General features: G+C 44.2%; 1 protein-coding gene across 1 annotated transcript in view; it reads right to left on the bottom strand.

Moving 5' to 3' along the window:
* The window catches only part of ADAM12 (ADAM metallopeptidase domain 12), a 261,963-nt gene that overhangs the window by 12,964 nt on the left and 233,757 nt on the right, over positions 1–15,242 (bottom strand). The window contains exons 17-19 of the mRNA XM_034436441.3: positions 11,763–11,840; positions 4,867–4,975; positions 33–165 (exon numbers count right to left, since the gene is read on the bottom strand). Coding sequence (XP_034292332.1) covers positions 33–165; positions 4,867–4,975; positions 11,763–11,840 — 320 coding nt within the window. The remainder of the gene's footprint in view (positions 1–32; positions 166–4,866; positions 4,976–11,762; positions 11,841–15,242) is intronic.

The raw sequence follows: 15,242 nt of genomic DNA on the forward strand, positions 1-15,242 counted from the left end.
GTTTCAAAAAAGAGCAATGTTAAATATCATACCTAAGTTTCTCTATAGTAGTCTTCTTATTAATAAAGAACACTCTAATCAAGGTCTTCCTCTTGAAATACACAAGTAAACTGGCCGCCAGAAGGCATAGGATGGTTATAAGTATTGCAATTAAGCTTCTGTTATCTAAAACAAACAAACCCATAATCCTTAATTAAAAAGATTAAATCAAAAATCACTTACTTAAGTTTTTGGGTAGCAATATTCCTAATCCACAATCATGCATATATATACACACACAAAGAACTGTTAATGACTAATTCTGAAATTAGACAAAAGGCATGGTTACAGATATTCTGTGCTTTCATCTTCTATGGCTCAAATAATGTAGCAATGAATAAATTAGATTTCCCTAAGGTGATAAGTCTTACCCCAAGAGGGATCACTATTCCTTATTGATCACTCTGGTTGAGATTATGAAAGTAGAGATCTGGCACATCTGAAGAGCCCCACTTGGGAAAAATTAAGCAAAGTTGGGCAAAATATATGGGGAAATTAAAGTCACATCACTCCTTGACAAGAAATTGCCCTGTCTTTCTAGAATTGATGTTCTTTATCATTTTTGTGCATATAACTCAATATAACTATTACATAGGTATTGATAAGAGATTGTGTACATGTCTGTAGGTGTGTGAGGTAGGTAGGTAGGTAGGTAGGTAGGTAGGTAGGTAGGTAGGTAGGAAGGAAGGAAGGAAGGAAGGAAGGAAGGAAGGAAGGAAGGAAGGATATCCTCCTTTATTTACCATAGTTGGGACTGGCAACTCTATTGGTTTATCCAGGATGTGACAATTAAGCAACACATCACATGATTGTGATTTGTAATTTTACTGTCAACCTTTCCACTGACTCTGTCTGTCAGAATTTCGGCTGTGAAGCATGCAAATGGTGATCACATGACCTATTTTTTGCACACTTTCATTTTCCAAAGCTTTTTCATCATAGTTTAATCATGGTTTAATTCATATTGTTTTAGATATGTCAACCATCTTGCTTCTGCCTAGTTTGTATGGTATCTTTATTTTATATTTTATTGGATATATTGGATACTCGAATTTATCATTTTATGTATCATTTTAGTGTGTTTGTGATAAACTGCCCACAGAGTTTCAGCCAGTGGTGGGATTCAGCCAGTTTGCACCACTTCGGGAGAACCGGTTGTTAACTTTCTGAGCAGTTTGGCGAACTGGTTGTTGGAAGAAATCATTAAGGCAGAGAACCAGTTCTTAAATTACTTGAATCCCACCACTGGTTTCAGCTATTGAGCAGTTTAAAAAGTTTTATATAAATAAACATTTAGCACAGAGCAGTGGATTCCTGCCTCTATTTAAAATTAAAAACATTTTGTGTGTACTTATTTTTAACTTATTTTTATTTAAAAAGCAATAGCAGTAGCACTTAGACTTATGTAATGCCTTATAGTGATTTACAACACTCTCTGGGCAGTTTACAATGTCAGCATATTGCCCGCAATAATCTGGGCCCTCATTTTACCGCCCTTGGAAGGATGGAAGGCTGAGTCAACCTTGAGTTGGTCAGGATTGAACTCCTGGCTGTGGGTAGAGTTAACCTACAATACTGCATTCTAACCACTGTACAACCACACCCACAAACTAAGATACTGTAGTATCTTTCCTGTGGTTTCTCCTTCAAAGTAAAACTAACTCCCTCAGGGATAAATAACATTTGACTGTTTCTTTGCCCGTCTGTTGAAGACTGAGACTTACATTTCTGGCAAACAGCAGAAGCTACTGCTATACCTGGTGACAGGACAGGAAAATGAAAGAGATCAGGCATCCCTAAGCTTTTTGGTACCATTTCTTACTCTCTTCCCATCCTGCACCCTTTTTTAATTGGCATTATCAATTCTATTCACTGTATGTGTGAAAGGACAAATTGTGCACTTCCTTCACCTCCAGGATAAATTAAAACCAATAGGGAAAAGATCAATATAATATATCAAAATCCTATTTAAATTCCTGGGAAAGAGATTGAGCAGAATATGTTTAGCATTAATGTGATCATATCCATGGAGTTTATTAAGTTTATTTGTTATGATAAAGAGTTGGATGAAAGAGGCTTCAAATGAAAAAGCCGAATGCAAAGATATGAGCATATCCAAACTTCACAGTGTTGTTACTTGGCTTTATATAGTCAGTAGGACTTTCTGCTGAATATAAGTAATGTTGAACTGTGATTAAATTCACTTACTCAACATCTGGACTTTTTTTTTTTTTTTTGCTATTATAATTCCAAGAATGGATTCTTGTCTGAATAAGAACTCATTTTGATTTAAACCAACTTCATCTTATAATAAAATCATTATGTCACTGTACTGATACAGAGATTTGGATGATGTCACAAACTCACCTCACTATCATAACTTTGCAGTAAATGCCATCTCATTTTAATTTGAATAATGCGGTGTATCCTAATCAACTCCCTCCAAATTGAGATCATTTCCAAACTTTAATGGTAGGCACAAATGTAGCTCTGATTCTGTTCTTACATCCAATCAACATAGAAATATCTTTACAGACTTCAAAGCTTTGGTTGTATATGATTTACAAGAGGAAAATCAATTCCTACCCAATTTCAGGCAGAGATAAAGCAGTCTGATTTGCAGGCAGAATAAAGGGAAAATATATTTTTAGGGAGTTGCCAAAAAATGAAAGGTTAAGGAACTAGAAAAGTTTTCCTATCAATCCATGCGTACAAAGAAGCCTGTGGAAAAATGGATGATCCTTAAGTAGGCTACTTTTCTTAGTAATTATTGGCTACTGCATAGGTGTAGCTGTTTATTTAATATGTAGCTCTTTAACATAGTTAAGTACAAGGTATTTAAAATTCAGTAAATATATCAATGCATTTGTATGTGCTACTACTCAACTGTATACCTTCTTTTTCTTGAATGACAATTGTGTGAGGTGGTCTTATGTGAATCAGTGGATCTTATTTGAATCAACTTAGTTACTACTAAATTTCCTACTTAATCAATCATCACATCTTTAATTAAAGAACCGAAAGAATGATGTGGAAAATGTCAACAATACTCTAAGGATATCAAGACTGAAGTCAATACTGTCTGTGACGTATTAAGCCAATACAATTTAAGATTAGGGCTGTTGTCTAGGTTAGCAAAGTATGCTATATGGAGATGAAGCTTAGGTGACCCATATGAGGAATTTAGTTACACCTGCCTTTTTCACAATGGGCAAAAGAAATGGTTAGATAAAGTTTAAGGTTGGACTGCAAAGGATATTATGAGGATTGGCTAGCAACTTGTACAACTTCACAGCTGGCTATGCTTCCTGAATCTCCCTGAACATCTCTGCAAAATATGTTTAGCTATTTTACCCTGATGGAAGGATGTTTGCCATTTCCTTTAGCAAAAAGTTAACTTTATTATTCTGCAAGAACAGCTCAATATTAACATTTCAGAGCCTTCTAGGAATGAAGCATTGATATTTACAATTAATATAAATGGGAGAAAATTACTTTTGCCCTTTGGAAATTCCCAAATTTTGTATGGGGAAGCGCTAGCAAAAACAACCATGAAGTTTGCTCTGCAGAATTCAAATACAGCGAAATTATTTGTTTGAGGTGCAAATCTGAAAGTGCTGATTCTACAGCACCCCATGACCTCCTCAAAACAAAGCAGCAGCAGTGTGTAAATACAGAGTTAAGGTTTTCCTTTTCATTCTCTCTTTACCTTTCATTCTCTCTATTTTTGTCCAACACTGCTAATTGGAGATTCTTTTTCTGCAGGCACACAAAAATAGAATAGAATAGAATAGAATAGAATAGAATAGAATAGAATAGAATAGAATAGAATAGAATAGAATAGTTGGAAGGAACCTTGAAGGTCTTCTAGTCCAACCTGCTCAAGTAGGAGACCCTATACCATTCTGGACAAATGGTTGTCCAATCTCTTTTTAAAAACCTCCAGAGATGGAGCTCCTACAGCTTCTAAAGGCAAACTGTTCCACTGATTGATAGTTTTATCAGGAAATTTCTCCTTATTTCTAGGCTGGATCTCTCCTTGATTAGTTTTCATCCTTTGCTTCTTGTCCTGCCTTCAGGTGCTTTGGAGAATCGGTTGACTTCTTTGTGGCAGCTAGATCCTAGACTTTTGCCTATGTATTTCCTATACATAAATTCACTTTCTATTATGAGTATTAAACCATTCTCAGGAATCCTTGGAGCACATCCAGAATGTTTCAACCTGCAACATTATTTTTTATGTGAGTACTCAACTCTAGCATTGCTTTGGATCTATGGCACAGTGACTATAATCCTGAACTTTCAGGACAATGAGGTTTAAAAAAGTGCAGCATTCAATCAGATGAGGGTAGAGATGGAATAGAATATAAAAAACACAGTCTTTCCAAGAGTTCATCTGTGATCTTAAGTTTCCTCTCACTGTATTACATTGCTTGTACCAGTCTGTCACTTATGTTATGCTGCTGTCATCTGAAAGACCCAATGTTATTACATAAAAGAGCCAACAGGACAAAGGTGAAAGACATCAAGATGTCCCAGCACAAAGCAATGAAATAGGAAGATTTTATTTGGGAAGGTTTATGGAGGAGAACAGTCTTTTGTTACCATAAATGGACCGAGGCACAATCAGTGACTTACAGCTGTAACTACTTTTGCATTTAAAGTGAAACAAGGCACCACCCTATACTCTACAAAATTCAATTTATTTATATCTGCAATGGTAGCTAGAAGTGGATACTGTGATATAAAAACTGGATCCCTAGATAATCTGATGTCCAAAGCCAATTCCTCCATTTTTCTTCTCTTTTCTTTTGTCTGTTTACTCACCAGATTGTCGTACTGGCCCACTGTCAACACTGCCGCCAAATCCTGCTTTATCACAAAAGGGAGGACCCCAATGAGCCTCACAGTGGCAATTCTTTTTATTGTTGCAGACCTCAAAAACAAAGCATGTACAAATATGAGCATGGAAAGCACTAGCAAAGATTTATGCCTATCATAATAATAAAAATAAAATAAAATAAAAAAGTAAATAAGATACAGCAATCGTGCTTTGTGATGTTACAAAGACTACACCCTTTTATAGATTGTTCCAAATGTAACTCCAAGTGGAATAAAAATAATTGACTCCAGAATTAAAAAGTAACTGTAGGATCACAATGTACGTGGCTCCAGAATTATTTTGATAGCATTTTCTCTTCTAGAATGTCTCCTTGAAGGAATGTAGACAATTTACTTTCTAGTTTGGAAGCTGCAATTCCAGCCATAATAACCGAACAACACTGTCACTAGATTGTTCGCATGCTAGAAGATTATAGAGAGGCAGCCCATTTTGCAAGGAGTTTGTGTTAGATCGGCGCAGGGAAAGCAAGACGCGACCAGCTCGGGTCCAGTTCAGTACTTTATTCAAGCACAGGCAAAAGACCAGCGGCTGGGCTGCCGGAGCTCCTTTTATACGCTCCGGCAGACTCAGCCGCCCACTGACAGTTATTTGAATCTCCCGCCGGAAGATTAGCCAATCTCCGGCGGGTGCCCATATAAGGACATAACACTCCTCCCCCCTTAGTCTGAAAAATGTCCATCACAATTAATGTACGTTACGAAGTCACGCAGGTAGGCGGGGCGCCTGCTTGCCCGAGATGACCTGCGCAGTTCAGTCTGAGCTTCGCCGCCGGCCTGTGCGGGCGAAGCTCCTGTCCTTCCCGGCTCCCCGGTGGGGGTGGCCGGGGCTCCGGCCGTCGAGTGTGCGGGATCCGTCCCAGCACCTCCGGCCGCAACATCTGGAAGTTCGCGCTGGAGTCGCTGGTCCTTCCCTCGCCTGGAGAATCTGGAACCTCGCGGCGGGACAACGCTGCTGTCCGGTGGGTGCCGTCCGAAACCCGGTAAGTCCGTGGGTGTCTCGTTGGGCTCCCGTCGCTGTCGCTGTCCCGTGTGGTCGACCTCGCCGGGGTGGTGTTCATCCCCGCGGCTGGGTTGGAGCTGGCTGGCTTCGCAGGGTTGGTGCTGGCCGACCTCGCTGGGGTGGTGCTGTTCGACCTGGCCTGGGTGGTGTGCGCCTTCCTTGCTGGAGTGGCGCTGGTCGACCTTGCAAGGTTGGTGTTGGTCGACCCGGTCTGGACGCTGGTTGGGGTCTCCCTTGCCGGTCGGTCGCTGGCCGGCTTGGGTTGCCTGTTGTGCGCCTCCCTCGTGTGGTTGTCCCCGGTCTACTTGTCTGGAGCGTTGGTCTCCCTGGCAGGGCCGTTGTTGGCCCTCGTCGCTGGAGGGGTGCGATCCCCCCTCCCTGGGTGGGTCCCGGTCTACCCCTTGACTGTTGTGGCGGTCCCTCTCCATGGAGTGGCGGATGCCCACCTTGCCGGGTTGGGGGTGCCATCCCTCTTGTGACAGGTCCCGGTCTACCGCTCTGGATCGTCGCTGAGAGATTTCATGGGAATGTGCTTGGCCGGCCTCGTCGGGGGGTCGGTGGCCTGCCTCGCCTGGGTGTTGTAGGCCTGCCTCGTCGGGGTGTGGTAGGCCTACCTCGCCGGAGTGCTGCAGGTCTGCTCTGCCGGGGTGTTGCAGGCCTACCTCGTCGGGGTGTTGTAGGCCTACCTCGTCGGGGTGTGGTAGGCCTACCCCGTCGGGCTGGTTTCCTTCCGATCCCCTCCACCTTTTCCGAAGCTGGTCGATGTGCCGTCTACAGACCTGTCCATCTTCCAGCTCGACTCGGTAGGACTTCGGGCCGGTTGTGCTTTCTATTCTCCCCTTTAGCCACTTCGGAGAGCCGTTGAAGTTAAGCGCAAACACCGGGTCTCCTATGGTGAAGGCGCGGAGCGGCCGGCTGGCCGTTGCTGTCACTTCGGGGTTATACTGGGGGTGCAGCCGGTCCAGGGGTGACCTCAGGCGTCTGCCCATCAGTAGCTCAGCTGGGCTCTTCTTGGTGGTGGCATGTGGGGTGATGTGTTGTGTAAGGAGGAAGTTGTCAATCCTCTCTTGCCAGTCGCCCGGACCCATCTTGGTGAGCGTCTCCTTGGTGAGTCTCACCATGCGTTCCGCTTGACCGTTTCCGGCTGGCCTGTAAAATGCGGTGAGGGCGTGGCGGATGCCCAGTCCCGCCAGGAACTCTTCCATGGCCTTGGATGTTAACTGTGGGCCATTGTCAGAGACTAGGACATCCGGCAGCCCGTGTGTAGCGAATAGGCGCCTGAGTGCCCTGATGGTGGCTTCGGAAGTGGTAGATGCCATGGGGATGACCTCTAGCCACTTGGAGAAAGCGTCCACAACGATTAAGAGGTAGTGCCCCTGCATTGGACCCGCGAAGTCAATATGGATCCGTGCCCATGGGCTGCTGGGCATCTCCCACTCTGACACTGGGGTTTGGGCTGGGGCGGGACGTACCTCTTGGCACGGGTCACATCTGGCGACCCACTCTTCAATGTCCTTGTCCAGGGATGGCCACCAGACGTAACTCCGTGCCAGTCCTTTCATCCTTACGATGCCCGGGTGTCCGTTGTGGAGCGTCTCGAGCGTTTTCTTCTGTAAGGCGCTGGGAATCAGCACCCGGTCTCCCCATAGGATACAGCCTTTCATGGTGGACAGCTCCTGTTGCTTCCGTGCGAAAGGGCTGAACTTTTCTGCCGGTTTTTCTGCTGGCCAGCCTCGCAGGACCCAGGATCTCACTTGCTTGAGTATGGGGTCCCTCTGTGTATGGGTGGCCACATCTGCTGACGTCACTGGGCAGTCTCTGTCGGCGTCGATGTGGAGGAGGCTTATGGTGGGTGCGGGGTCTTCTACTGGCTCTTTGGATGGGCACCTACTCAGGGCATCTGCGTTCCCGATGGTTTTGCCGGGCTTGTGAATGAGTCTGTAAGCATACCCGGCGAGGAAGATGGCCCAGCGTGTCATCCTGGGCGACATGTAGCCAGGTGTGGGTTTGTCACCCGCTAATAGTCCCAAGAGTGGCTTATGGTCAGTGATGACCGTGAAGTTCCGGCCATATAGGTACTCATGGAAGCGCTTGACTCCAGCCACAATGGCCAAGGCTTCCTTGTCCAGCTGGCTGTAATTCCTCTCGGTGCTGGACATCGTTTTAGAGAAGTAGGCGATGGGTGCCTCTGATCCGTTGGGGAGCTGGTGGCTGAGGACTGCGCCAATCCCATATGGAGAAGCGTCGCAGGTCAGTAGCAGCGGAAGCGTCTCGTGGTACTGGATCAGCACGCTGTCGGAGGATAGGAGCCCCTTGATGGTCTTGAAGGCGTTTTCTTCCTCTGTCCCCCATCTCCACGGAACCGCTTTCCCCAGCAATCGATGGAGTGGCTCAGCGGCTGTTGCCTTCTGTTTAAGGAACACCGCATAAAAATTTAGCAATCCCAAAAATGCTTGAAGCTCGGCTTTGTTTTTGGGGGCTGGAGCTTCGTGGATTGCCCTGACTTTAGCTTTGGTGGGGTGGATGCCGGTGCCATCTATGAGATAGCCCAGGAACTCGACCTCCTGGACCCCAATGATGCATTTGTCCCTCCTCACTCTTAAACCCTTCTCCTTGAAGCGCCGCAAGACTTGTTTAAGTCGCTCAAGCAGCTGGGTTTTAGAGTGTCCGGAGATCAACACATCATCAAAGTATGGCACCACCCCTGGAATGCCTTGGAGAAGGCGTTCCATCATTGATTGAAAAATGCCTGGGGCTGCGCTGACTCCAAATTGGAGGCGGTTGCACTTAAATGCGCCCCTATGGGTGACAATCGTTTGTGCCTCCGCAGTTTTTTCATCCACTGGCAATTGCTGGTAAGCCTGGGCCAGGTCCAGTTTTGCAAATATTGTCCCACTCCCAAGTGAATGCAGCAGATGTTGCACCACTGGAACTGGGTATGCGCTCTGCGAAAGGGCCTTATTGATCGAACATTTGTAGTCGGCGCAGATGCGCACAGATCCATCATGCTTCATGGGAGTCACAATGGGCGTCTCCCATGCTGCATGATCGATTGGTTCCAACACGCCCTGGGCTATCAGCTTATCTAGCTGAGCATCTACTTTGGGCCTCAGGGCAAACGGAACTCTGCGGGGCTTAAGCCTAATGGGTGTAATTGTCTTATCAAGATTAAAGGAAATGGGCTTCCCCACAAATTTCCCCAGCTTACCGTCGAAGACTTCCTTGAATTCTTCGAGGAGGGTGTCGAGTTCGTCCTGACGAATTTGGTTAACCCCTACTATCCCGAGCCCTAGTGGCTTGAACCACTCCATGCCTAGCAGGGTTGGGCGGTCGTGCTCGACGATGGTGATGGGGAGGTTGCCTTGGAATTCTTGGTAAGACACGTGGAGCAAGGCTCTTCCCAGGACTCCGATGTGGTTTCCTCCGAAATCCACCAGCCTGGAGCGCAGGGGTCTCAGGTCCTTCTTGCGGACGTCTGGCTTGATGCGTTTTAAGTTTTTCCAGTCCATGATTGAGTAGACGGAGCCAGAGTCTACTTCCATGGAGCATGGGGTCCCCTCAAGCAGCACGGTCGCGTGGCACTTCGTGGCGGTGTCGTCGTCATCGGGGAGATGTATTGTGGTTTGGTGTACTGCTCTCCTCCGGTTCCCGTCACTCTCACCGCGTCTGGATTGGTAGGAGGACCGTCTGGATGCCCTCGCGTTGTCCTCCCGGTTTTCGCGAGGGCGGTGGCTGGAGGGTTCTGGGGCTGGTTCCTCAGCTCTGCATGCCTCTGCAATGTGCCCTCTCCTGTTGCAACGCCGGCAGGTTGCATCTCTCCATTTGCAGCTGGCTCTGGGGTGGTCCCCTCTGCAGCTGGCGCAGCGCTCCCCCTTGTAACTTTTTTGGGCGGTTTCCCGCCTTGGGGGTCTGGATACCTTGTGTACGGTGGATTCCTCCTCCGACTCTGATCCAGCTGCGGAATCCTCAGTTGAAGATTGCGTTGTGGAGCGAATCTTGTGGATTCCCTTTGCTCTGCTTACAGCGGCAGCCGCTTTCTCCGAGATTTCGGATGCGGTGGCTTCCTCCACCACATCTTTGAGCACGAGTTTCTTCCTGCTCAGAAATTTCTTTTGCAGGCCTCTGTCCCTCATGCCGAAAACCACGCGGTCCGCGATGGCGTTATCCACATGGTCAAACTCACAGCTGGCTGCGATTTGGCGCAGGGCGGCCACAAATTCTTTGATGGTCTCACCTTCCTTTTGATCCCTTTGATGGAAGGTGAAACGGTTTGCCACTGGAGTGCCAGTTGGGGCATAGTGTTCTTCCAGGATCTGCAGCAGGTCCGTCCATGGCACTTCTTCGATGTCTCGTGGTGCTACGAGATCGATTGCCATGTCTAGGACTTCGGATCCGCAGTTGGCCAAGAAGATGCCCTTTTTCCGATCATCATCGGCATCCCTGATGTTGTTTCCTCTCAGGTACTGCCGAAATTTTACCACGTAGGATTTCCACTTGTCCTTCCCTGGGCGGAATGGAGCAAGGGCTGGCAAGGTGACTTCAGCTGATGCCATGCCTCTGGAAATCCCTACGAAGTGACTCGGTTCTCAGTGACTTAGCTCTATGAGGTTGGCTTGTGCCACGAGGTTCGTCGCTTGGTTCTGTTCCTTCGTCGCCAGTGTTAGATCGGCGCAGGGAAAGCAAGACGCGACCAGCTCGGGTCCAGTTCAGTACTTTATTCAAGCACAGGCAAAAGACCAGCGGCTGGGCTGCCGGAGCTCCTTTTATACGCTCCGGCAGACTCAGCCGCCCACTGACAGTTATTTGAATCTCCCGCCGGAAGATTAGCCAATCTCCGGCGGGTGCCCATATAAGGACATAACAGTTTGTTTGTCCCTCAAGTGTTATATATGTATTATTGATTATAACTTTTAAGGGGTCCCAGGATTTGGTCATTACCTTAATTGCTTTCTCGGATCAGGGAAGATCTACTAAATAAGTTTAAATCGTACCTAGTCTTGCAAGCCTGAAGAAGCTATAACAAAAATAGGTGTCCAGTGGGTTCTCATTTGTGGTTTGTGCATAGATAGTTAAGTGTCTTACTGAAATACTTGTGAATGCTGCTGTATGCTAGAACAAAATGCCATGCAAAATATTCAAGCATAAGTTAAGGACTGCCTGAAGAGGAACCTCCACCATTGAAGGAAGGTTGATCATCGAAGAAAGAAAGAAATCATATCCGCTCCTGCTTGTCATATATAATTTCTGTCTTGCTTGAGTATCTGAAACACTGTTTATAGTAGTGGTGGGTTATGCTGCTTTTAATATATTTATATTTTAATTGCATAGTTGATTTTTCTCCTGAACATTTCCTTGGAGATCTGAAGGATGGGCTACTCACTAAATGTTTTAACTTCATTTTTTTGTAAAACATTTTTAAAATATTTCAGTTCTGTTACATCTCCTTGGCTGAACATGCCTATCAGCCTCTGTTCCAAACAGCTGGATACATTTGAAAGAATCCTTTGCCCCAGTCTATTATGCCTGAAACATTAACAGGAGCATAAGTGAACTCATTCTAGTTTTTAAACTGCTGAATGTTAATTTTTTCAAAGATAAGGTCACTGTGACCAGCAATATTGCTTTGTCAAATAAAAGCCACATATCCTTTCTTGGACATTGAAAGGGCATTGAAAATTGATCTTTCTGGAAGCAGAGGCTGAAAAAAAACTGACTGACATATTACCAAATAAACCACCGTTTTAAACGCTGTAACCAATGAATGATTTATTGCTCAGCTGGAGATTGACTGACTATAAAAAATTGAATCTGTAATACTTACCCCACGTCCGTGACATTTTGTCACACATTCATGAACACCAAATACACTGGTGTTTTGGCAGCGGCGATTAAGACAGATCTGTAAAGACATAAGAGCAGGCAAAAGATAATTTATGGTATAAAGACCAAACAATTGGATATTTCTTTCTCTACTGTATTTCTAATTCAAGACAAAATAGCCAATCTCTTCTGGTTATGATTTTAAACTAAATTTTGATTTAGTAGATTTAGTAAATTTAGTAAAGCAACCAATATTGCACCATGAAATAATATATCAAGATGTTAAGACCTAAAGCGTTCTGAGTGAAATAACTTGGAATATAGAACAAATCTGCAGGTATAGAATATGTAGGAAGTATGATGACTGCTTTATTCACGGAACATTGTGCATACATCAATCTATCCTCTTTTCTTTCAGAAATATGTTTCTTTCCTGACTGCTATATGTTATGTCTTTAGGACAACTATATTTCTCTGCCACATTGAACATGGTGTATTTTGAAGTTAAGAATACAAGGATGTAAAACATAAAGGAGGTAAATCTGATGTTACAGCAGATCAAGGGACCAGCATTTTGGGTCTCCCAATGACCATGTGGGTCCACGAGGAATTCTTAACTAAAGCTTATTGGAAACTAGATATACATATTTTGGGATGGGATGGGTGGGCCATCAAACTGCTCTTTTAAAGTGTGGAACTACCAGACTTAATTTATTTATCTAGATTTATGTTGTGTCTATTTGCAAGTTCAGCAAATATTAGAACGATACTATTAATTTTCACCACTTCCTTTGAAATCCTATACGTGAACATTATTGCTACGTGTGTATGTATTCAAGTCAGTTTTTGACTCCTGCATAGTTTTTGGCAACTGCATAGATTAGTGTCTGCAATTTTCTTGGCAAAATTTTTCAAAAGCAATTTGCCATTGTCCCCTTCCTAGACTGAGAGTAGGTCACCCAACTAGCTTTGTGCCTAAGATGGGACAAGAACTCACAGTCTCCTGGTTTCTAGCCTGGTGCTTTAACCACAAAATGACTCAATGAACATCACTGTTTGTGGAAACCTAAAGTAGCATTCCTCTACATGATGGAGGAGTTGGTGTACTCTTCCTCCTCCAAAAAACAGACAAGGTAATTCTACTATTACATCCAATAATGGATGGAAACTATCCATTAGTTAGCAACCTGGAATTAAGGAGAAACTTCCTAACAGTGAGAACAATTAACCAGTGGAGCAGCTTGCCTTCAGAGGTTGTAGGGGCTTCATCACTGGAGGTTTTTAAGAAGAGACTGGACAGCCACTTATCTGAAATGGTATAGGGCAGGGGTCAGCAACTCCTGGCTCTGGAGCCTCCTGTGGTTCTTTCATCCCTCTACTGCAGTTCTCTGTTGCCAGTCAGCTCCACAATTGATAGGACTTTTAGTTAGGACAGGTCGAGGAAAAAGGACACCATGCTAGGAGGAGATTCTATGGTGGGGGAACTGGACTTCCGGTTGGCAGAGGAAAAAGGATGGCGCGCTAGGAGGAGACTCTATGGTGGAGGAACTGGACTTCCGGTTGGCTCCAGAATTGAATGGGGGGCTTCTGGTTAGCACCTTTGTGGCTCTTTGAGTGTTTAAGGTTGCTGACCCTGGTATAGGGTGTCCCACTTGAGCAGAGGATTGGACTAGAAGATCTCCAAGATCCCTTCCAGTTCTATTCTGATTGATTGACTATGACACTATCCAAACTTGCATGGTCCCTCTTTGTCCAATTTGTGGGGGAGTGAGTGTATATGGGGTTGTGTAAGAAAGAGAAAAAGAGAACAGAAATAAGAGAGAGGGCAAAGGTTCATCTCATGAATTACCATCTGCATGATAGAAGTGGAAAGTCTGTTCTTTGTCTATGTGAAGAGAAGCTAAATGTTTGAATTAAACTTTAGAAATCAGCACCTTCTTATTGATGCAAACAATAAGGATAAGCATATCCTATCCTAGTACACACAATTATGCAATATCATGCCAGAGAATTCTGTGCATCCAAGATATTTGTCAAAGTTTTTCTCTTCAACAATGGCATCTATATTAAGAGGCATTTTAAAAAAAAAGGGAGGGGGGTTAATGTCAAAAGCAATTTGTGATAAGGTCAGCAGTGGAGTGGAAAGCAACAGCTTGAAAGAAACTCCCAAATTCAGACTCGGTAATGGCAGCGTTTTCTATTTTTTCAAGATAGTTCTTTCTGAAGAAGAGCCCATAATAGTTAAAGTATTTCAAATGCTGCTGGAGGTTAATTTCTGTCCAACTATATATTAAGTCTACCCCACATCCCCACCCCAAAATTAAACTGCTTTCCTTTGTAGATTAGATGCGTATGGGCTCAAACTTTCAACAGAATCGTCATTTTATTGCAGGGTTAAATTAGCGTTTGCCTGAAGAAAATACATTTATCTTTTATTTATAGGGAAATGAATAACAGGGAGTGGCATGTAATCGAATGTTCATTGTTCATGCAATCATCATAGAGAGTTAGCTTCACTATTTCACTGGAGCTGAAACACAGGGACGGAGAAAGATTGACATTCCCATAAAAGCAGACTCACAATGCAAACTAAAATGACCCACTTACAGAGTGCCTGATATATCATCAGAGTAGAGGAAAGATTATACAGTGCAGGAATGGGTATTAGATGCCAGGTCAACAATCAGATCTCTCCCATAATATCTGCTCTCCTTTAATTTGGGGACTTATTTCAGCAGGGCTAAAAGTCAGGCACAATTTTTATGAGCAGGCAGGGGGCAAAATGAAGCAGAACAGAATACTGATGCTTAATCAGGGTAGATTTTCCCTCTAGGGAAAGGGGAAATTAGGAAAGAAATGAAAGGGAACTGGCTTCACAACAAATAAAATATACCACTGAAACCTCACAACAAACAAACAAACCATTCAGTATCCCATGTCACACCAAATTGTTTGTTTTCATTTACATATTGCATTTATAACTCAGCAGAAAAAAGCCCTCAGGGGGTCTATACTGGATCCTCTCCTAATTTTAATATTACAAAACAGCCCTATAAACACAGCTCAGCTAGAGGAGAATGACAGGCCAATGGATGGATGACATGAAGCAGTTCTTTGTCTAGTCCATATTGACCTACTCCATTAATGTGCCTGCTATTAAAATAAGAACAAAGATGTATTAAAAGCAGGTGATTGTATGGTTTAATTAAATTTATTTAAGCAACTCTGGAGCTCATTGTTGGGGAAGGAGAGCAAGCCATTCTCCCCTTCAGCATCCCTGCAGGCCACAATATGCCATCCTGGATATGGGCGCTATTTTCAGAGTGGCTACAAAACACAAACTAATATAAAGAAGAAAAACAGAAAAAAGCTCAAAGAAAAAGGAAAAAGTTTCCATTGTGTTATGATCTCAAAGATATTTTTTTTATAAAAGGATGTATTATTGGTACATGACGCCAGAGAAATTATCTAGATTGTATAA

This window comes from Pantherophis guttatus, chromosome 6 (genome assembly GCF_059756535.1).
Source record: "Pantherophis guttatus breed Tessera chromosome 6, ASM5975653v1, whole genome shotgun sequence".
Taxonomy (NCBI): Eukaryota; Metazoa; Chordata; class Lepidosauria; order Squamata; family Colubridae; genus Pantherophis; species Pantherophis guttatus.